General features: G+C 37.0%; 1 protein-coding gene across 2 annotated transcripts in view; it reads right to left on the bottom strand.

The window, feature by feature from the left end:
* The window catches only part of INSC (INSC spindle orientation adaptor protein), a 136,303-nt gene that overhangs the window by 14,272 nt on the left and 98,100 nt on the right, over nt 1-23,931 (bottom strand). For both annotated transcript variants that reach the window (XM_032691019.1, XM_032691020.1), the window contains exons 8-9: nt 7,172-7,343; nt 4,814-4,992 (exon numbers count right to left, since the gene is read on the bottom strand). In XM_032691019.1, the coding sequence (XP_032546910.1) occupies nt 4,814-4,992; nt 7,172-7,343 (351 nt within the window). The remainder of the gene's footprint in view (nt 1-4,813; nt 4,993-7,171; nt 7,344-23,931) is intronic.

The following is a 23,931-nucleotide window of genomic DNA, read 5'->3' as shown; positions in this document are numbered from 1 at the left end:
GCTCACTTGCTCAGAACCAAGACTGAAATCACAACTGTCACCTGGACCAGTGATTCTGCTTTGGGGAAAAAAAAAAAAAAAAGAAAATCATCGGCCAAGCTCAGAGGCTGTTTGAAATCTGATATCTCAATTCCTGAAGGATGAAGACAAAAAGACAAAAAACTGCAGGAAAATGTGTACAAACCCACCTCTAACTTACAACTCTGTGACTGGTACAACCTACAGCAAAGTCTCTTGTTTATAGTTTCTGCAGTAAACAGCCCAGCACCAGCCTGGTTGTACTGTGAACCTGACAGGCAAGGGCAGAAAACAGAAACCACAATGAATTCTGCTGACATAACATGTGTCTTCTCCTGGAGAGACTTTACAAAGTGCAACATCTATTCAACTTTACAGAGGATTAAACAAAAATGCAGAGAGGTTAAATTGCTTCTTCAAAATCAGAGCAATAGCAATACTAGGATGAAAGAATGAAAACCTCATCACACTAAGCTAGCAAAGAATTGCAGAATTCTTCAACTGAGCTGAGATTTCACTCTTCCAATTGAACCTCTTGCTTTGAAAGTTGGAGCACATTGTCTTATCCTGGATTGAATCTAAATGTGAAAGGTAGAATTGTAACTAAACAGGCATTTTGTCTCAAAAATTATAGTGTTTAAGAGAGTCAATGTTGGACTCCTGAAACATAACAATCCACAACATTTACCATACAATGTCAGTCAATACTGTTACTCATATTATTATGTTGTTCACATGTTTATGAAAAGACAGAGATAACCATCTGTCTTCATGACAACAAGCAGAAACAAAAAGTAGTTGGTGAGGAGTAAAAATTTCCCCAGTATTCAAGAAACTCAAATTGAGAAGTAGTACTGCAAGTTTCTTTCATCCACACATGGATTTTCAAAAAAAAAAAAATAAAATCTGTTAATATTCTTCTCATTAAAAACACTGCCCCCAAAATCTTTCACCGTGCATTTGGCAACACTTAAAAATTCAAAACTCCTTTATATTAAAGTAACATCTGTCTCTGTACTCCTTTTGATACTGCAATCTCCACATAAGAGAAAAAAAGGGGGAAAGGCAATAAAAACCATCACAAATTCCCTGAAAAAAAACCTGGAAGAACAAAGAAAAGAAGGAGGAACCTAGAGGAAGAATGGTGTTAAGGATTTTAAGTCTTAAATGAGACAGAAGGTCTCAGCTTCAGAACTTGCACCATCTCCCAAATACCAAGGAAACAAGAAAGAATTTAGCAGAAAAAAAAGCAGCAATCATTTCTGCTTTCTCCTTCCAACTTAAAAGTCTTTCTCCACCTCAAACTTTTTTGTAACATGATTTACTGACTTTAGACCTAGGAATAGCCATTTTAACATGGATGTGTTCACTGCACATTAATTCTTTGTCTGCCTGAATAACAGAAGATGAGAAGGTGTTAGGCTATACCTCCACAACTTCACAGGTAAGGTGAGAATACTAGCAACACTGAAAAGACAAGTGGTAATGCAGAGAAAAAAATTTTATTATACATAAACATACTGTGCACAAACATAAATATTTCATATTTTTCTATGTAGAGTCTAAGACAATGGCTAAAGTCAAGAAGACTCTGAATGATAAAGGTTTTGGCTAAACTCTTCTTCTGACAATGCTTAAACTCCATTAAGACATCTGACTGTGTACAATACACCGCTGAATTTAGGCATGAACTCTTCTGAAAGAATATTCTGATGCTCTTTCAAAGAAAAAAACCTTACTATTCAGAAAATAAGGATTTGCAGAAAGAAAAAGAACATGGTAGATTTATCTCCATTGTGACCCAAAACTGCGGACTAGAGGATCAGGAAAAAACTGCTTTGTAGTGATTCTTATACAACTTATTTAGTTACAAAACTGAGAAATCTCAAGGTAATACTGCTGGTCACAGAAGTAGTTACATACTTCTATAAAATAGACAATGATAATCTTGTTTATAAGTAAATCCAGCACTCAGTTCTAGATTTCTTACCTGACCTAATCTGACACTGCTTGGAATATTAAAGAAGAAAGAGGTTGATTTTCAAATAGTAAAGGGGAAAAGTTTATCATTTGCACACAAAAGCTTTCCAGAAGCCAAAAGGCAGAACACTTTTAAAGGTGCTTGAGCAGGAAAATACTTTCTGCAGGCAACTGACAATGTATCCAACATCCAAATCCTGAGACTGTTATTTATTTATACCATAGGGAGGGTGAAAACTAGTCAGTTCTAGCTGTCCTTAGAAAGGCTGTACAGAAGGACGTACTGCAGCTTTAAATGAGATGAAAAGGCAGGAGGGAAAACAGAGTTCACTGTTCCTTTCCTGCACCTCAGCCATCTTTCTCCCATTTTTGGCTTACAGTGAACATGCTTCAGTCTATTTCAGCAAATTAGAATTGTCTTAAATCAGCAATAATGCTAAAGTAGTAATGTATAAAGAAATACTGGGTAGTTTTCTATAAGATAAATGCATTATTTAAATTAAAGTTCTATATGAAAAACAGGGCATTTAAGTTTGAGGGGCTCTTTTATAACATTCTATTGTAATTAGACAATATTTTGTTGTATTTGTTATGAAACTTATTTTATTTGTTTCAACATTTAGTACAGCTTAATTCTAAATAATCTATTTTACTGGCCTTGATCGTTCAGAATGGACATTAGGCCATGAAAATATATTTGACATTGATTGCATATTCCAAAGTAAAAACTTGAATTGAAAAAATTTCCAAGCCTACTCATCTGTAATGTACTTCTTCCTTGGCAAATGTCTACTGGTTGGGACTTAACAATATATATACTGAGAAAAGTTACTGGTTATGCTGTGCACCTAAACAGAACTAAAGTCAAAAAGCAAAATGGCAATTTTAATACCCTTTTAAAACATAGTACTGTAGTGTTGTTTTTCTCTCCAGTTGAGTGTGTTTTCCTGATTGCAACTACACACAGAGTGAATTAAAAGGCAAAATATTCCATAAGACTGTCAAAATTGGCAGACACCACATCCATGCCACAACAACACTGAAATACAACACTGAAACAAGGGGAGCAGTTTAGGCAAACACACACTTATTTAGGAATTTGAAGGAAGACTTCTCTTAAGGCTGTTGCATTACCAAAACTGCTTGATGAGCAACTCTGGCAGCTCTTAAAGACAAGATAAGCAGCACTCAGGTTCCACCTGGACATCAGGTGCACAGTAAAAGAAGGTGGGATTTTACAGTCTCTCTTGCTGTGGGAGTCAAGGAGCCAGCTCAGAAACTGGCTGCACTGAGAACAGCACCCTTTCTGATCTAGTTTTTCAGTCCAAGAAGGAAGGCAAGGGGTTATGGGGAATGAAATCTTCTCAGTTCTTGGAAGGAGGCCATTCAGTTCTCTGTTTGTCTACCTAATGAGATGCCCTGCAAGCTGCAAAAGGCCTGGAACTAGCCAGTTACTGAAAAAGTCATACATATTTCTTTCAATGTCTGCGTTCGTCATAAAAAGACCACAGAGAAAGCTGCAAACTCACAGTTGACAGCAGAATTAAGATGAGGGCATAAATAAATACAGAAATCAAAACTATGAGAGCATAGAGGAGGAATAAAAAAAAAGAACATGAAGAATTGTACATATGTAATAATAGTACACAGCCCTGTCAACACCACAGCTTGACTTTGCCCAAAGAGTAATATGGTAATTATGGCCTAATTCCATCTTTTTATATGCACTCCTGAGCTGGAAAACTACTGAGTGCTATAATATAAGCTAAAGCAGTCCTAGTAACCCATCTAGAACACCAATAATCAGTTTCTAAGGTTCCCTGTGCCTCAATTTCCGTGGCCTGTCTCCTGTTTAAGGGTGAATAGAGTTTTCTGTGGCAATGCAGATCCCAAGTCTACCATAAGTCATCTTTTAGTTACTTCAGAGGTGTGAAGGGGATGGATTTGTGAGGCCTGAATTATGAACATTTAGTTATATTCACAATGTTTCATAAACAGAAATAGTTCAAGCAAGCTCACTAGCAGCCTCCACCCTTTAGTAAAAACTCCTGGAACCCTCAAGCCTCTTACATGTTACTCTGCTGTGACAAAATTAATCCCTGAGATGCCAAATAAACAGTGCCTCTACAGCATCCCGTTGCATGGCAGTACCTGAGAGGAGCAAAAGGATTCATCTGACTTCATCTGTGCATTAGCACAGACCTTTAATTTTCTGTGTCTCTTTACTAAAAAAAAAAAAAATTGTGAGGAAGAAAGGGAAAGGCAAAAGTGCATTAGCAGTATTTGCCAGTAAAATTTGCAAACCATCTACCAAGGCAGTTAGGACTTGATCCAAAGCCCACCGACGTCAATGGGCTGGGAATCAGATCCTTATTCAGCTTTTGGAGCTAATTCGTCTTTAAAATGACAACTTTATATTTAGGTTGTAGTCTCCATATATATCTTCCTTGCCTCAAAGTTCCATCCAGTCAGGTTTTGAATACCTCCAAAGACAGATTCCACAGCCTCTCTGGGCCTCTCTGTCACTGTTTGGCCATCTTCATGATGAAAAAAAAATGTTCTAGAATCTTAGAAGTATGGAACTGTGCCTTCTTTTTTGTTTTTCATTGTTGTAGAATCACATTAAAGCTGTCATATTTGATAATGCTCATAAAAAAAAAAAAAGACAACAGAAGCAGAGTCATACATTGACAATAATCAAGAATGGAATACATGAAAGTAACTTCAGTTTGGCTGTGTCAAAACAGTCAGTGCTGAAACCTGTTGATTTTTACATGAATGTGCTCAGACAGCAGCTTGCCAAGAAACTCCTCACCTGATCTCGAGAATATGGAGTATCCACTATGCGTTTGTCTGAACATGCTGCTAGAAGAATCTTCATTGCATTTAACTGGAGCAATATTTCACAAGCCATGGTATCAAAGAAAGTAATATTGGCAAGAGCTGCTGAAGCCAGCAAGAAAACTTCACCTGACGAGGCTTCTTGGCACAGTTCTAGGGATGCAGAAAATAAGTGGAATAAAAGTCATTCTTTCATTGCGGTGTTTCAAAGCAATATTTAAGCATCTGCAATTTGCAATAGTTATCTCAGTAGCCAAGATCAAGTTCATATAAACAAGATAAAAAAGGAAGAAAACCAAAACAGGACAAAATCTTAGGTTTTTTCAATTATATAATATCATAGAACTGTTTAGGATGGAAAAGACCTCTAAGATCATCAACTCCAACACTAAAAACCCAGCACTGCCAAGCTCACCACTAAACCATGTCCCCAAGTGCCACATCTACACGTCTTTTAAATACCTCCAGGGATGGCAACTCAACCACTTCCCTGGGCAGCCTGTTCCAACACTTGACAGCTGTTTCCACTACGTAATTTTTTCTAATATCCAAACTAAACCTCCCCTAGCACAGCTTGAGGCCATTTCCTTTTGATGTATCACTTGTTACTTGGAAGAAGAGACCAACAACCACCTTACTACAACCTCTAATGAATGATACGGTCTACCTAGTATACCAGACTACAGGGAATATTTCACTGGGTGTTGTTAAAAAAACCCTAGATACAACTAAATAAAATTAATAACAGGAGGCAAAAGCCTAACAGTAAATGATCCATAAGAGAATAATTCTGTTGTATATCCTCTGCTTTAGAACAAGGTACATATACATGTTGCCTATCTCTATTTCTCTATAATCAAAAATCATCCTGTTATATTTTTCAGCTTCAGTAAGTGCTGAAGAAACAGTTACCTTTTAATTCCTTGCACACATGTGCTTTAACTAAGAAGTGAATCACCTAGTAATGGGATTTCTTCATGATTTAAAAATTAAACATATTACAGTAATTCAATTACTGAGTTATAAATATTACAAGGAAACTGGTGTGTGATTACTGAAATGGCTCTTGCAAAGTTATACATGTTCTATTTTTAATGCTCACATTTCTTGGGCAGAATATATACTACTAAAATTCCTGTAGAACTTAAACAGCGAAGAAATGATCTACCAGCTAATACCTTCTAGACAGGTTGTTTAGATTATCCCCTGTTTGTGGTACACTATAACAACCTGGAAAATCATCTTAAATAAATCAGTCAGATCCCTCTAGCAGTATAGCTACAGCAGAACCAAGCTCAGCACAGGTTAATTCCACCCACTGGATTCAGAGCAGGTTTAGGGCATAAGTTTGCTGCTGGACATCAGGAATAAATTGTTTCCTTGGTTTTTACAGCACTAGTTCTGTTTGGGCCTACTGAGGAATGCCTAAATACATCTCAGACAATTCCCAGCCACTGCAGAATCCTCAAATACTGGTACTACTATACTCTTTTTATGTTCTATTAAAAAACAAACACAAGACCATTCATTAAAATTGAAGTCCTGCAGTTTAACTGTAACCACTGGGCTCAGTGGAGAAATATCCAAATGTACTGATCTATTATACATGAGAAATCAAACTAGATGACCCAAACTGTACATTCTGACATGGAGCTCTGGGAAACTGAATTTCCAGATCAGAGAGAAGAGAATGCTTGAATAAAAGCTTCTGGTATTTGAGAGGGAGGAAACAGAGTGCCAGAAATAAGATATTCCTCTCTTTAGAAAATAATGAGAAATATCATCTTGTTTTTCTGAAATGTCTTCACTGACCCAGGTTAAAGAAAATCTTACTGTTACCTTTATCTCATTTTACCATGAATCAGAGGCCTAGACAAGAAAGGTAGATCGTTTATTTTCTTGTAACAGTGCCCATAGATTATACAACAATCTACTTTTCCTCTGAATTATCATACAAATATAGATGTGCTGGTGAGTTTGAGTTCTAGCAAGTGTAGAAAATACAACAGGCATAAATGCTAGCAGCTCTCAGAAACTGTTGTTTTACAAACAAACATCAGACAAGAGGATGCTTTGCCGAGTCTTTCCTATGGCTCTCATGGCAGATTTTCATACAGATATTGTTTTTACAAATATGCATAAATTCTATTCAAATGTGGGCTGGAGTAAAAAACATTACATAGTTGCAGAATGCTCAGATTCAAAATTTTAAGTTGTTCTTTTATCTGTTAAGGGAAGTATGGTAAACCTTATTTAGGGAATATTTCTATTGAAAGAGTCCTACCCCAACCTGTTATTTTAACTGGACTCGGAAGTCCCACAGAGAACTTACTGACAAGTGCGGTCACAATTTCTTCCATATTTTCCAGAAAGCTGCTGAGATGCTGAGTGAATGTGAGATGTGGAGATGTGATCTGTGCAATTACTGCTGCTGCTTCAGCATGAGTAGCTTCAGAATGGCTGTTATCAGTGAGAATGTCAGCCAGGCACAGTATCCCATCAACCTATGGAAAAACAATAGGTATAGGTTAGAAGTACTCTAGGAAATACTTTTGCAATTAAAGATGGGTTACCAGTTCTCTTTTCTTGGCTGTGACTAAACTACTCACCTTATTTTCAAGAATAACCAAAACTTGGTGGCATTTATAAGAAGTTTCAGTTTATCGAAAACAAATGAGTTCAGCATCCAAGTTTGTTGGCCAACAAAGAGTCTTGCACTTCATTCTCCTTTAATGTTTCTGTTAAACTGATTTTGGTCAAACAAAGTTTTTTCAGACAGACATCTCAAGTTAAACATTCATCCAAAAATAAGCTAGCTCTGATAAGCAAATGCTTACTGCTACTACACCACAACCTCATTTGAGCTCTTGTCTCAATGTGTGTTTCCCTTCAAGACTTGAGCCTGTGCATGCAGTAAGCTCTATACAGAATTCTTTGTTGCCACTTTTCTCTGAACTTGTCACAAAGCCAACACATGATCAAGAAAAATACTATTAAGACAACTGTGGCCAAACTGTCCCTGATGAGCTTGCACAGCGCTTACATTAAAGCTAGGTCCACATATTCCTTCTTTACTTTGACGGGAAACAGAAAAATGAGTGAAATTATGTAGGTTTATGTATATAGAGTGTTTGAAGTGTTCTTAGACAGTTCAGGCAGATAGATCATATATGTACACCTTGCTTTAGATTATAGGGGACCCACTGACACGATGAAAGACACCAACAGAGCACAGCTGATGGGATCATCTGATGGCAACCAAATGCAGCAAGGGAATGGTCTCTGCAGACAAGAGCATGATCTGTGAACTTTCAAATTAACAGCACTATGTTTCTCCCTGTTTAACATATCCCTGAATAAATTATCATGTTGACAAGCAAGTAGTTAGATCATAGAGCCATAGAATCATTTAGATCATCAAGTTCAACCTTTGACTGAACACCACCTTGTCAACTAGACCACGCACTAAGTGCTACATCCAGTCATCTCTTGAACACTTCCACGTATGGTGACTCCACCACTTCCCTGGGCCATCCATTCCAATGCTTGACAACCCTTTCCACGAAGAAATTCTTCCTGATGTCCAACCTGAACCTTCCCTGGCACAACTTGAGGCCATTTCCTCTTGTCCCCTCACTAATTGCCTGTGAGAAAAGGTCAACTCCACCTTGTTACAGCCTCCTTTCAGGTAGTTGTAGAGAGTGATAAGGTCTGCTCTGAGCTTCCTCTTCTCTAGACTCTGGACATTTTATAGATGCAAAGAGGAGTTAGGAAGGCTTAGTACTGAAATATACTTCAAACAGTCAAACAAAAACAAACCCATATTTATGTCGTACCCTCACTGAGACTCTTTCTTAGGTCCGTTGTTCAGACTGCTTCTCTGCATTCTCTGTCAGTTCCTCTTAAAATCCATAATAAGTCTTATCCATTATCTTCAGAAAGGGTATTTAGTAAATATCTTATTCTCATTTCTGTTATTTATTAATGCAGAATGTTGAGTTATCTTAATTACTTATCCTGCAATGGGCATGAATTAAATTATTTGATAAGCACTGACAGTTACTGTATTTTACAAGAAAAGCTCTCAGATTGATGGGAGTAAAAATTACTCTCTGGAAGATTATTCACTGGGATGCACTTTTTAATAGGCAATAGACTGTATCATTGAAATTCTAATAACACAGATAAATACAAAAGAAATTTTATCCCTATTTTTCCTCAGATCACAAATGGGATTTAGTGTAGAAACTCAAGTACTGGCAAAAAGAGGAATAAATTTGCAACATTAAACTTTTCCCTGACAAGCTTTCAACATTAATCTACCTACAGCAAAATATTTCCTCCTGGTTATGGCAGAATTCTACAGCTTGAAACAGAAGATTCACATAATTCACTTGGCTTCAAGGTATATTAATAGATCTCAATGTCAAGAATTAATATATGTCCTCACAGTATGATTTAGTTCTCAAAGTGTGCTAGACAATATCACATGCAACCCCCCCCCCCCAGTTTTGTCACCTTGAAACCTCCCAAGATTACACCTTGTCTGAGGTTCGAAGGATACTAATAGCAACAGTCAGTACAAAAAGTTAAACATATTCCAAGGCATTTAAAAAATATTTCACAAGAAACTTCTTCTGAGATCTGGTCAGCACTCTTCAGCTCTAAATTTACTGGTTAAAATTCACTTGGTTAACTCTTATTCAGTGACCTCAACAAAATGACTTTAGAATACTTTTATGCTATTTGAGAACAAGTAATGGCTTAGGAAAGCCAGGTACAAGCACATGGTTAGATTTTTCCATCACCACTGATTGTTTAATCGACACTGTAAAATACAAGCTTCTAACAATAAGGGGTGGTACTCAACTTTTAAATCACATATTTGATTCCTTTATTTGCTAAGTAATTGTTTTTGGAAATTGGGAGTTGCTGAATTGTGAAGAAGAAGTGGGTATGTTTTTATTCAGCACTAAGATAAATTACACATTTTGGATCCATGAAAGCCAGCACTAGTTATTCTCCTCCCTATTCAGAATCATATAAAATAATAACAAATTCAGCCTAAAATTTACTCCATACCCTTTTTTTCCTCCCATCTTAAATATAGAAAATAAAATAATTCTACTTCAGCAGGCAACCCCATTTATAAGTGCCTAGCAATAAATTTTAAAATGACAGGGGAACAATCTAATAAAAGCACTTTAACATCCAAAAAGAAATTGCTGCTCAAAGCATTTTTATAATTAGCTTTCACACTGAAAGGAACTTTGGATCGCTGCCATGTTTTCTGTTTAATTTTGGTGAAGTAATCAGCTAAATGTCAAATCTGTTCATCACCTTGGCAATACAAAAGAACCAGTTAGCCAGATAATGCAAACAAATGAAATCCATGAATGCAACAAGATGCTGTGGAGACCCTGCATTTGAGGAATGGTGTTCAGTAAATGCTTGATCACTAATATTTCAATATTGATAAGTGGAAAAATGCCAGGAACTCACATCCTTATGAGCACAGCCCTGTTATAGAAACTTAATGCAACTGACAAAATAGATGTGTGACCATGTTACTGCATAGATCAAGTCTTCTGAAAGGAGATAATTTCTTTTCTCTGCAACAGGAATGAATGAGTTCTGGGGCAACACTCTTCTTTCTTCAGTATACTTGTCCTTTCTCCTGAAAATATTAAATAGAACTAGGTATCTGTTAAAGATACCAATACAGAACTTGGGATGAACTGCATTAACTTCATAATTTGAAATATTGCACACAACAGCAATCTTAACTCTGTGCTTTCCACAAGGAGGTTCCAGGCAGGCTTTCCATGCCACTCTGGGAACCAAGACCCATTGTCTTATCTTTAGTAATGTCTGTGCTCTTCTGTATAAAATGCTGTCAAAGGTCTTTTCTCATTATATGACTTTCTCTACCATTCCAGTTTGCCCACTTAGCATACAGATGATCTCTACATATTGATAAACTTCCTCAATTTATTTTTTTCTTGCCTTCTCTAAATTGATCTCTCAAGTCATCTTCTCAGACTGGAATGTCTTACAGGCTATCAGCTGACTTCCCACTGTCAAATCCCTGGATAACTCTGTCAACCTCCAATCAGGTGCTTCTGGAAAGCAGCATCAGTAGTTTCCAAAGCAGATCATCACATGAACCATGAAGTCACTTCACTATTCTGCAACTCCATTGAAAATGTCATCCAGCTGAACACATATACTGTTATTTTGATGACTTGTAATTGAATTCCTGATTATCAAGGTTAAGTTTATCCTATGTGAACTTCTGCAACTTATTCTGCATCTGTAGAAGATCTACAAGTCTTGTTTAATTTCTGCATTCAGAGAAAGGAAGGGAAAAGGACCTTGCTCATAATGATCTTTTATGTTTGAGCAGCTACACTGCCAAGTGCTCTGCAGATAAAAACTGCCTTAGTTCCACTGAGAACTTTGCTGATTTATACCAAATGAAAATTTGGTCAGCTGTTTTGAAAATGAGATTCTAAGTTAACAAAGTGATGCCATGAAAACATCCACAAATATGATTCCAAGCAAGCAAAGTTACTGCAGCAATTCCATGGCAGCAGCAGTGACCAGTGAACAAAACTGCAATGATTTTATAACTGCTGCTGTACAACAGTGGCCATGGCACCTAATTTATAAGCCATATTGTATACACACTAGAATAATGTGAGGTCTGAAATGGTTCCCAACTCAGGAGCTTTAAAACTTCTGTCAATACCAGTTTTGTATCTAAACTGGTTGTGAGTTGTGCTTCGGTTCACAGCAACTTCAACTATGGTTTCCCTTTTAAACTTCCCTCCTTCAGAAAGTGGTCAAGCTAATGAAGATGTATTTGTTCTTCTTTACATTTAGCCATCAAGGAGGAATGTGAAGCTGATCTGTATTGTATGAGGAATATTGCTATGTGGCATAAAAAAAAGAGACAGTTGGCCTTATCAGCTTGAAGAATGCATGTAAGTAGCAACCTTGAAATCGTGTTGCGTGGCGAAACAAACTGCAGAGCAAGATGAAATGAGAAGCTCCTTACTCTTGGCTGACTAGGAGTGAAAGGATAAATTGTATGCAAACCTTTTCTCCCCACGTAACCTAGGGAAAGCAGTGATGCACCTTAGAATGCATGTTCTTTGGCACTCATGGATGCTCTAAGCTTATTGCAGATAAAAAGTACAACTGTTAAAGAAGTACTAGAGAATAAGTCATTGTATAGAAAGGATGAACAAAATCAGTAAGATTCATATCCAGACTTCTCACTTGTCTTTACTTCAAGGAAAAGAGAATAGTTGGCTTTGAACTCCCCCAATTTTGAGGACTGATATGAAGGGTAAAGACAGTTTTTTAAAGTATTTCTGTCATTGATAAAAGAAAGCAGGAACTGCACTGCTATTAGCCTAGCAACTCATATATTCCCACTCCCATAAATCTCAGCTTACATTGTTTCAAACTCCTCTCTACAAACATAGATGAACCACCCAAAAATCCATTCAGCTTTCCCTATCTATACCTCCAATACAGTATGCCTCCAATTCTACAGGATGACTGCTGAGTGGCTACAAAGGACAGCAGAAGAGACTGCAAAGGAATTCACTTGCAGTTATATAGAAGTCATCCACAGTACAGATGCTTCTACTCAAACACACTACTGATGTTCACAGAATTGGGATGCCTTGATAAAACAGAAGGAAAATCACTGGTCACAAATGAGCATGGTGGCTTGGAAAAAATGTATATATATATTTGCAATGCTCTCTGCACTCGGTATTTGTTACATCGTCTTTCTCCTACTCTGTCAAAAAATCACAGTAATGACTGTGCTATCTGTAATGTCAGGACTCTATAAGAATAAGGAAGAACTATTTATTCTCACATATGGGAAAGTTAGGGATTAAATTATTCAAGTTATGTGACACATGACACCAAATATTTCTTAGATTTCTTTGTCCAACATTTTGGAGGGCTGGATATGATGGCTTGTTTTTAAGTTTCAGGAATCTATTCCTATTTGTAGGGTTTGCTTGGTATCTGCAATAAAAATTCCAGAAAGTACACACTTGTTTCTTTTAAATAATGAATAAGGTTTTGTATATTATATTTTGGGGTCTGAAATCCATTAAAATGAAGACACACAGACCCAAAAAAGGACTTGTCAACAAGATAAGAGGAACTGTCAAGTGTTGTACAAGAATGCTGAACAAGATATTGGGACCTGAAATCTGAATTAGAGAAAGACCATACATTAGTGGTTTTCATATGGCCCTCATTTTTATTTACCCTGGGGGATCATAGTCTGAAAAAAAGAAAAATACCCACCTTAACTATTCCTATAAACAAACAGGGGCTCCAGGGCTATCCATAGCACGGCACTCCAGAAAATGAGATGTGCTCACTGAAAAAACCATGCTCCAATCATCTGCTTTTAAATAAATAATGTCACAGACACTTCATTGCATGAGGGCATATTCATAAACACCTGGTGTCTGGTACTTAAAAACAAGGACACTCTTTCAACATGTTTGATTACTTTGTATCATTTAGGTTTTGGCATGACACCATGGATTTTATTTTCAAGAAGCGTCTGCTAGTGCACCTCTTCACGAGAAAAAAAATCCCCTGCACACTACATTTTTAGAGGATCCTCTTATTCTATTAAAATAATGAGAAAGGGTCTCTATCGGTGTGGGGGTCACAGCCACTCATTATCACATAATCTAACTCTTCATAGTGTCTTTCTTCTCTCAGGAAAAGTATCTGATAATCTTCCTAGAATTCTGGATTTGTTTAAGTCAATACTTTGAAACCTTAACATGATTATGCTAAACAGTTAATTAATACTAATCCCTGATACTATTATTATTATAATTTCCCATACAACTTCTCCTCTCATCAAATTAAAATTCTTAAACGGGTCATTATAACTTAAATACAAACACAACCCTGTCCTATTCTCAAAGTATGACAATAGAAACACCACCTCAGAAAGTAGAGTTAAATTAGAAAGGCAGAGGGGTTGATCAAGCAATGGACATAGCAGAGCATGTCTCTTCTTTTTTATTTACTGTCAGTTTAAATACAAGATTCTGCAAATGCGTTTAAGAAAAACATCCTTATGCAAACTATTTTCCTGTAAATATTTCTCACTTCAGTGGTGTCAGTCAGTTTAGCCCAAGAAATATCCTGTCTCTGAAATGCAAGGGTTCTGTAGCGTTTGAATCATATGTACACTAACTAAATGCAATATAGCAGTAGAACATTTATCTAATATAATGTATCAAATACATACAGTAACTTATTCAGAAAAATGGTTTTATGCCTAAATTCACACAATTGCCAAAACTGACTCAGTGTTTCACCCATGTTTCTCTTCTCAAAACTTTTTGTTGCTTTTAAGAAAAGTACTATGAGGCACCAAGCATTAATATAATTGTTTGCTACCTTCATTGCTTCACAATAGTCATTCAATTATTTTAATAAATTAATTTAAATAAATTAGCTCTAGAATCAACCTTGGATGTGCCAGATTTTTATTGGCAGAGAATTTTTACAAGCAAGTTATTCAGTTTTATGATAATCATTCATAATGAAAACACTTACAGCACTTTAGCTATAAAACTTCTAGTGAGCAACTCAGTAAGAGTCCATTTGTGTTTTAATACTAACAAAGGAAATTGTTACGCTTATTCAAACAAGAATTTTAAAAAAGTAAAAATGTAGCAGTTTTCATCTGGTGAAAATTGATAGAACTTTACTCGCTAGAGAATACTCAAGCTATTTGGTCCTAAGATTCCTCTCCTGACAGTTAGGAAAGTCTCCTCAGGTGTCCTACAAACATGGATTTATTTCTATGACTTCAGCGGCAATAAAATAATTTCAAAATTGCTTTAAGCCTAAGAAATTCAAGTTTAAGATCAGCTGTTTGCATGCAATCTTTCTGAGCAGTCAGAGGTCTACTATAAGCCATCAGGTAAAGTGATCTCAGATTTTTCTCTCCATTAACACCTTCCAGTACTGTTCTATGGTCAAATACAGTTACTACATTGACTCTATATTAGAAGAAATAAGGACAATCCTAAAATGCCGAGAAAATCAAATATTTTTACAAGTTAATTTAGATTTTTCTTCTACTCAGTATTATTCACTGCCTTAACAAGTCTCAACATAAATAAGCATCCTTATCAACGATAATAAATGTATATATTTAAAGTTAAGCTAGGATTCGAACATTGCATTGAAGAAGGAGCAAACCCACAAACTGGGTTACATTTTCAGCAGAGGTTATTTTTTCAACGAGCAAAGCTAACTACAACATAGTGCTGTGGTACAGGGGTAGTTCCAATTTGCATTCAAAATTGTATTTGCAAAAGTCAGGCTTATTTTCATAAACTGATCTCACATCAGAAAAACAAGTCGGAACTGACTAAAAGTAAATTTACCTAGTGAGCAGATTCCGGTTTCAATAGCCCAGGATCTTCTCCAGTAATTTTTGATAGAAAAATGAGCAAACCTTATGTTATGGCAAAGATAAAACCTCAACTTGCCATATTTCAGCTGCGCAGATCTGGGAAAATAAATATGTTGTTTAGGAAAGTCCCAAATACTGTTCTGATGCTGTCATCTAATCACTGCCTGTTTTTTCTAATAATGTCCCTAATGTATGGGTCAGCTTGTTCACTCTTGGAATAATACAAGAGATGTTATGACAGAAGGAACCTAACAACCAACAAGTACTAAATATTAGAATTCCCCTATAACGTTTTAGGTTCACTTCATGTAAACAGGAAAAACTCTCATTCCATATTCCAAACCAACCAAATCCTCCAAATTTGGAAGGCTCAAGTCTGGATCAGAAATTTCACAAAATTGAACTGTATTCTGCCATCTACCAGTCCATAATGAATAGAAGAAGAATGAATGCAGATCTCCACAGAAAGGTACAGTGCTTCCCCTGGCTCTAGAAGATGCTCCCAGCACTAGGACTTCTGTTTTAGGGGGAAGCAGAGATGCATAATGGGACATTTAGAAGATATATTAGAAGAGTGTGACAGGAAACTGGGGTATATACATGTCACTCTGAAAACAGAACTACCAAACACTTGAGGACAAAAAATGTAATTCTTTTAGAATTAGATCAATTTCTAAAAATAACCCACGCATTTTATTATTGCTTATGACTAGATTAGTAGCCTCCAAACAAAAAATTCTGTCCAATCTCTCTTGCATATTTTCTTTTCCTCTCTACATAACTTACTTAGAGGAAGAGATGTTCGAGCAAAGATCATGCAAAACTGTCTTGAACCGAGTCTCTGTCTCTATACATTCCATGAACAAAGAACATACCTCAGGTTTAGTTTCACCCAAACTCTGTGAAAAGTGCCTTGCAATTCAGGCACGTTAATAGTATGACAAACTTAAGTCTTCTCATTCCACAATGAAATTAGGAGCCATCAATAAAAGTCCTTGCACATGATCAAGACCAAGTCGAGCTAAGAACTGTTCCACATCCCATATTGTCCCAAAGACTACAGGTCTCAGACTACCTAGACACATAGATGTTCTGTTCACAATGTCTGCTCTAAAGTTCTGTATAAAAATCTAAATAACAGTTGTTACACTGGAGAAGTGGCCTTTTTTTTTCAAAATATTTGTAGAATTGTCAGCTCTTGAAATGACTTTGTGTGGGTATGTACAATAGTTAACATCATTGAGTTTTTGTCTGTGACTATGCTTTTTCCTAATACCCAAAATCAAATGCCAATGGTATTTATTTCCATATTGTTTCACATCAAAATACCTTCCATATTGCCAAGAGCAAGGAAAGCAACAACAGTGTGGGAGTACTCTGATTAAATGCTTTCACTCAATGCCTTCTAGCAGTCCTTCCTTAAAGTCTATAGACAAAGTTTGTCACAACAATGTGAAATTTGGTCAACTGTGAGCTTTATTAAATATGAGTATGTTTACTAAACATGTTTTTACAGGTACAAAAAAAGCTAGGTTACCATTCATATCTACATGATATTGCTCTTGAATATATACACATTTTAAATTAGTTTCCACCTTACTTTTCTAGCACTGTTCTATCAACCTGGGAATTTACAATTACTGATTGACAGTTTTAGGGAGTACAGACTTCACATTTAACATTCAGACTCCAAATAGATGTTTAAACAGTAGTCAGACTTCAGCAGAGTAATGTATAGGGGGGTTTTGAGTCTTTTTCTGAAGCACTTTTTAAAATGCTTTGTAAAGCTTCTTTTATCATGTATACAGGGAACTTTAAAAAAAAAAAACAAAAACAAAAACAAAAAAACGTTTGGTTCTAATTAAACTGTTGATTTCCATTCATATTCACAGGTCTGAAAATGATTTACCATGAACTCCATAGATTCATTAGTCCCATCACTGAGCAAAGATACCTCTGAAGCAAAGTAGATCTAAACTTCCTTCTAGATGGTCCTTGCCCTGACAGAAAATTAGTGCTTCCCACTCCTTTTCCCCAAATCTGCTGGGTGTCTGTCATCTCCATTGCTAGCCATTATAAACTAGTAACAGAGCATTAGCAGAGATACTGGTTGGGCTTTTATTGACACGTACAGCTTAGATCCTTGGTTGTCTTACCAAAGAAAAACTACAACCTGAGGTAAAATACAGGAGACCCTGCAAAAATGAATGGTCGAGGTAAATTCAAGACAGTACCTACTCCAAAGCCTTAAGGATTTCAAAGGAAAATGCATTCATTTCTATTCAAAATAGCTGGCCACAAATGACTCTGCTCAATAGAAAAAAAAAAAAGAATCAGTCTAATCACCTGGTTTTTAAAGAGCTCAATCAACTGATCTTTCTTTATTCAATTAATTCTTAATCCATGTTACTGAATAGGACTTGTTATATCCTGTGCTATCTCTATGTTATTTTCTTTTTACTTGAACTATGAAATACTATTTCTTGATATAAGCTTACTCTTTTTTTTTTTTTTTCAGGATTAGAAGGATCAGAAGTCAGCACTGATAGCTTTCTTTAAAAACTAGGAGGGAAAAGGAAAGAAAAAAGCCAGCATCATCTCTACATAAAATTACTTCCTTTTCCATTACTACTTTCAGCAATTGTCATTCTTTGCCCTTTGGGTTGTTTTTTGGGGTTTTTGGGTTTTTCTTTCTGCAAGAAAAATCAATTGTAATTACATGAGTATGTCTCAATTACCTGTCCTTTTTTTGGTCTGGAAATCTTGATCTGATTAATTGGACTTCTCTGTCCTAATGTCTTCTCCAATGCCCTAGGTCCTAAGTGTCTTACCTTCTTCATACATTTTCTGGCAAGTGCTCAATTTTTACTGGTTCAAACAAGATAGAAATCCTTTTAGCAGAGAAATGTGCCAAAAAATTAGATGCAAGTGTGTTATTTCACGTTTAGAGGAGCTTGAAGGGAAGATGAACCAAAGGAGAACAGCAAACACAGAATTTTTACTCAGAGAAACACTTATATTTTGTGCAATACGATGGCAAAGCCAATACCACAAATGTGTGGGGTGTGCTTGTCAGCCTAATCTGACACAGCAACACCAAAGTGCCATGGGCTGGGGAACTCAAACACTTCCAGTTCCCTGGTTCAAAAATCATCAAAAATCCTCTATTAAATTAAAGGAAAAGGAACTGTTTACAGCCTTTAAACGTACAAAATAAATTCCACCAACAGGAGCAGGAAGTCAGAAGACACGTGGCTACATCCATGAATATTTCTTAGGTGTGATACCGTGACTTATAACCCAGTTCTTATTTCAGGATACAGGAGGAGGTGGGAGTGATCTTCAGTAACAGAAAGGTGACTTATGCCTTTTAATTATTTTTCTCAGGACAAATCAAGTATCTAGCTTAAAAATAAATGGCAACCTATTCTAACAGTTGTTTTGCCTTCTCTTTGGTTATAATTCCTTCCTCGACCTAGAAAATAATACACCACAATGTTTGGATCAGTCACGAAGTTCACATTACACATTTGAGGCACATTCTCAGTCCTGAGTGTCTTAATTTCCCTCTCATGCCCTGTGCTATAAAATAAAAATTTACTTACCTACTGCCACGTTTGGTTAAATTCCATTGTAATGATTCCACCTATTATAACTAAAATAAGCTATAATTTCTCCAGCAATTGTGAGAGTGAATCTCACACCTAATAGTAACCTAATCAACAGAAAGTCCTAGTGACTTAAGGGGATCACTTGTTAAGTACTGTATTGCAACTGTGACAGAGCAGGCACTTAATAAGAAGCCTTTTCTGCCTAATGACTTTTGCACCTATGAAAACAATTCCAAAGTGTGTAAATAAATAGGTCCAACTTCTCATCTGCCTCTCTTAAACTCTTTCTTGACTGCAAAACAAAAGCTGCTTCAACAGTTTTTTCTTCACCTAGCCTCTCTTTGCAGATCTTAAATAACTCTAGCATGGCCAAAATGCCAAGCATCCACTGCTTATAATGAAATGATAAAATAATTTATAAAAAAACAAAAACAAAAACATAAAGTTCTAAATTAATTAAGGATGAAAATTTTCCTCACTCATCACATTTTGGTGAAAATATCAGAAACTGAGTAGGCATACATACCAGTTGGAACTGAAATCTGAGCTCAAGAGCACCTTGTATGCAGGAATGTTATTCTAATTCGTTCCACTCAGTTATTCCCAAATCCCTATTCATCACAACTATTTGCAATACATGATGTTTGAGAAAGAAATAAACAGAAGATGACACACATAGATAGCCCCACTTCCCCTGGAGCAGCATGTTGACCAGCCTCCTAGTAAATAATATATTCCTTAGGGAAATCTGGTAGTCCTTTCACCTATTGAGGACTCCACATCATGAGAGGGTTGATCTGCTTACAACTTATTGTTAGTGCCCATTTATTTTTGATAGTGTTACTCTTAGCATTGCCTGAATCCAAAACATGAAGACATGTTCCCTCAGTACTTCCTTCCCACCTACCTGACACACATCTGGTATTCCTTCTGTTCTCACTCCTCTCATGCACCTTTACAGCCTATTCAGATTATTGCATTTTAGGCCAGACTGCAACTGCATGAGGAGCTATGATTTCCTTCTGATCCTCCTTGTCCCCATGCATCCTACTCTTCACTTTCTCTCCAAGCTTTTGAGGCTGACACTGTCACTATCCAAGCAGTACTTTCAGGGCAGTAGGAGCAGAAGGCATTTTTTTCTCCACTCTGCAGGATGCTCTTGCATTAGATGTTGTTTAAGGTGGGGGGTTTTAAATTTGTGTAGCTACCTGTAGGGAAATGGTCCTCACGCTATGCAGAGTTCATTGTGAACAGAGAGCCTAAACTTTTCAGATTAAAAGCCAGGTTGACAGGGCTTGCCTTGATTTAAGAGGACAATTCAGTGGTGTCCTCATAGCCCTGTCTTCCCAAATCCTCGCCGGCACGGGATAAATTCGCGCGAGCCTTACCCAGCATCAATGCAAAGTTTGCTGTAATTCCAGCCTCCACTGGGTGCCACTGTTGCCCAGCAGAATGTGTGCTCACGCCGAGTAAGTCAAATGACAAAACCAACTTCCAGCTTGCACTTCACTCTCGTGAAGTTTTCAAACCACGTGCAGGGAATTATCGCTTGGTTTTTAGCGCCTTCAAGATGCCGCATGATAATCCTTTTAGAACAGAAACATGAGGACTTAATTCTTCCTAGATCACTATGGCTAAAAGGCTCAAATGCAACAGTGCTCCGATTTTTTCCTGATTTTGCACTCCAATAAGTCTTTTAGCCCCATGTGTGGATCTGATTCTCCATGATGACTGATAAAATTTAGCCCCCTATTTTGATCCATACTTTTTAATCTCTGAAGGAACATATGGCTCTGAGCAACCTGCTCTAGTTGAAGATTCCCTGCTCACTGCAGAGGGGTTGGACTAAATGATATTTAAAGGTGCCTGCCAGCCCAAACTATTCTATTGTTCCATGTCTCCATCTAAAATGCTTTGATGACAGCTTAACTAGCATAAGGGTAAAACCTTACCACAGACCCATAGATGACCTTAAGAACACTCAATGTTCTTAAACTGTGTGCACAAGAGTGGCAGTAACACTGAAAATACATTATCAGCCAACTTAATTTAATGGCAATTAAGTATTAATTTTATTGAATGGATGTAATTTCCATTTGATGGTCCATGGATATCCACAACTTGCTAAATACTATTCTGGTGACTCAACCTGGAATCCAAAATTAATGAAGCTTAATGTTATGAATTACTTTTGAAAATTCTGGCCAGACAATGTAATAACCTTTCACCTGTCTGTTTCACATTAACCCAGCTCTCAGATTTTGCTTTATTTCCTTTCCTCAGGTCTCAAATAAGTAAGTAAATAAATAACAGAATATTAACTAATATTACTTATTACTTATTTATATAAATATAAAAAGGCATTAAAATATTATTCATACATTATATTAATATCTTAATATTATTAATAATATATTATGTATCAATAACATATATAATTATATAAATAAATATTATCTAATTTAATATTTTGAGAGCTTACGCTAAACATGAACAATTCTTCCAGGCAAGAGACTATTATAAGGAGATTTCATGCCATCCTTCTATCCTGGAATAATTTGTTATATTACTCAACTGGCAGAAGTGACATAGTCACAATTGTTTCAAGTTGCTGAAGATGACAGAAGCAGTGTTTCAGCGTTTATGGAGTCTGCCTTTGTAACTTCTGTTCTTTCCCCTCACTCTTCTCAACACTCTTGTCTGGTAGATGGTGGCATTCATTGATATGTACAGAAATTACTATAGTCATTGAGTTTTGAAAAGATCTCAGTCTTTTCTAGCAGAAATTCAAACTATTTTCTTGAAAATCTGATATATTCTGACACAGGCTTTTCTGCAAACAGAGGCTTATGTGACTCTGCCAACACTGGTTGTATTATCACAGAGACGGGCAAAAAAGAACATGCAAGCAGTTGCCTGGCAGTAGAGGTTCCTCTAGGGCCTGAAAATATAGCAGGGAGAGAGAAAGATACTATACAAAAAAAGCAGGAAAATCAACAAAAGCAAACAGTAAATAGATTGAATCTTAATCTGACCCACAGTTTCTCAAAGCAAGCTAAATCACTGGTGCCATGCAGCAAAACAGATCTGAGGTGCGGGTCTGGAGGCAGCAGGTAAAACCAGTGTCCTGAAGTCTGGCCATTCCTGCATTGCTGGGAAACTCATGGTTGTTAGTGGGTAAGGAGAAACAGCAATTCATTTGGTAAGGTAAACTAGTAAGTTCAAGAAATCCATCCAGGGCAAGAAATAGAAGTATTTGCAAAAGAAGATTGGGCAGTATTTCACTTCACTAGAGCAGCCCTGCTAGGCTGCTCTCAGCATGCTGTGTGCCAGACACGGCAAACTCTGCTGGAATGACTATCACCTACACAGTTGCTCCTGTTACACCTACTTATTGAGTCATATTAGAAACAGCAACAAGATAAAAGAACTATTTGCCCGCTCCTTTAAATTGGTGTCTGTCTATTAGATGTACGCATGTGAATGTGAAGGAAACGTCACAGATGGAAAGAAGTTCAGGTTTATAAATCAATTTGGGCACAAAACTGGAAAATCCCTGTCTTTCCATTAACAGCTGAATTAAAAATTTCTCAGGAGGAGAAAAGCCCAGTCCTGCTTCCAGGAATCTAGAAGATGTATGGTCTTTCCTATCTGCTCATTCACAGCCACTAGAAATACTTTCCAAAGGGGTCTTGTTCTGCCTTCAGAATTCTTCAGGCTACCAGAAGGCTTCAACCTCAGCACTGCTTTCCAATTTTATTTAATTGTTAGGGTTTGGTTTTTTTCTTTTCTTTTTTTCCCTTATTTTATAAACCTTGGTTAATCAGGGACTCTGGTCAGTATAGATGAAGATTTGTAGACAAAAGAGTGACCAGGAAATGCTTTCATTATATGCATGTGATAATGCCTAATGTCCTCACATGCAGATCTTGCACAGCTCCTTTTGTACCTTTTCATGTGACAAGATCACCAGTGGCACAGGACTCAGCTTCATGATCATCCAGCTCTGCATTGCCTTCAGCCAGATCAAGTTGTCACAACCTCTTCTTAGAAAGGAGCTTCTTTAAAAATTCAAGATATACACAAAAGATGCATATTTCCTTACAAAATATAGATGCTTACATAGGTGGGTGGAAAGGATGTAAAGTCCTGAGGGACAAAGGAGTGCCTTTGGCTAGTATACTGACAGTTGGTTGTAACTCAGAAGAACAGTGTAGGGACTAATAAAACTAGTAAGACAGTTTCTACTCTACAAAGATGTCACTGTTTACATCTGTTGAAGTTAACAAGTAGGCTATATCATGAGCTCTGTCTTTTGGCAGTAGATATCCTGCTTTTGTAGAGTCCAGCTGGCACAAGAAGTTGTTTTCTTCTTGAGCAAGATTAGATAAAGAGTTAGAATTGTAGAATAGTAGAATGATTTGGTTGGAAGGGACCTTTAAAGGTCATCTAGCCTAAAGATGGGGGCAAAGAGCTGCAACATTTTCAACTAGAGCAGGTTGCTCAGAGCCTCATCTAACTTAGCCTTCAATGTTTCCAGGGATGTGGCATGTACCACCTCTCCGGGCAATCTGTGCCCACGTTTTACCACCCTCACTGTGAAATATTTCTTCCTTACACTTAGTCTAAATCTACCCTCTTTCTGTTTAAACCCATTATCCCTGTCCCATCGCTGCAGGGCCCATTAGAACATATGCCCACATTTTTCTTATAAATACCTTTAAGTATTGTTGAAAGCCTTCTCCAGACTGAACATCACCAAATCTCTCAGCCTGTCCTCATAGGGCAGATGCTCCAGCTTCCTGATCATCTTCATGGTATCCTCTGGGCCCACTCAAGCAGGTCCATGTCTTTTCTATACTGAGGACTCTAGGGCTGGATTTAGTACTCCAGGTGGTGTCTCATGCGAGTGGGGTAGAGTGGGAGAATCACCTAACTTGATCTCTTTGCCACAGTTCTTTTGATGCAGTCCGGGATATGATTGGCTTTCTG

The sequence above is a fragment of the Chiroxiphia lanceolata genome, chromosome 6 (genome assembly GCF_009829145.1).
Source record: "Chiroxiphia lanceolata isolate bChiLan1 chromosome 6, bChiLan1.pri, whole genome shotgun sequence".
NCBI classification, from domain to species: domain Eukaryota; kingdom Metazoa; phylum Chordata; class Aves; order Passeriformes; family Pipridae; genus Chiroxiphia; species Chiroxiphia lanceolata.
Note: the sequence above shows the minus strand (reverse complement) of the source record. Positions and strands in the feature narration are given on the sequence as shown.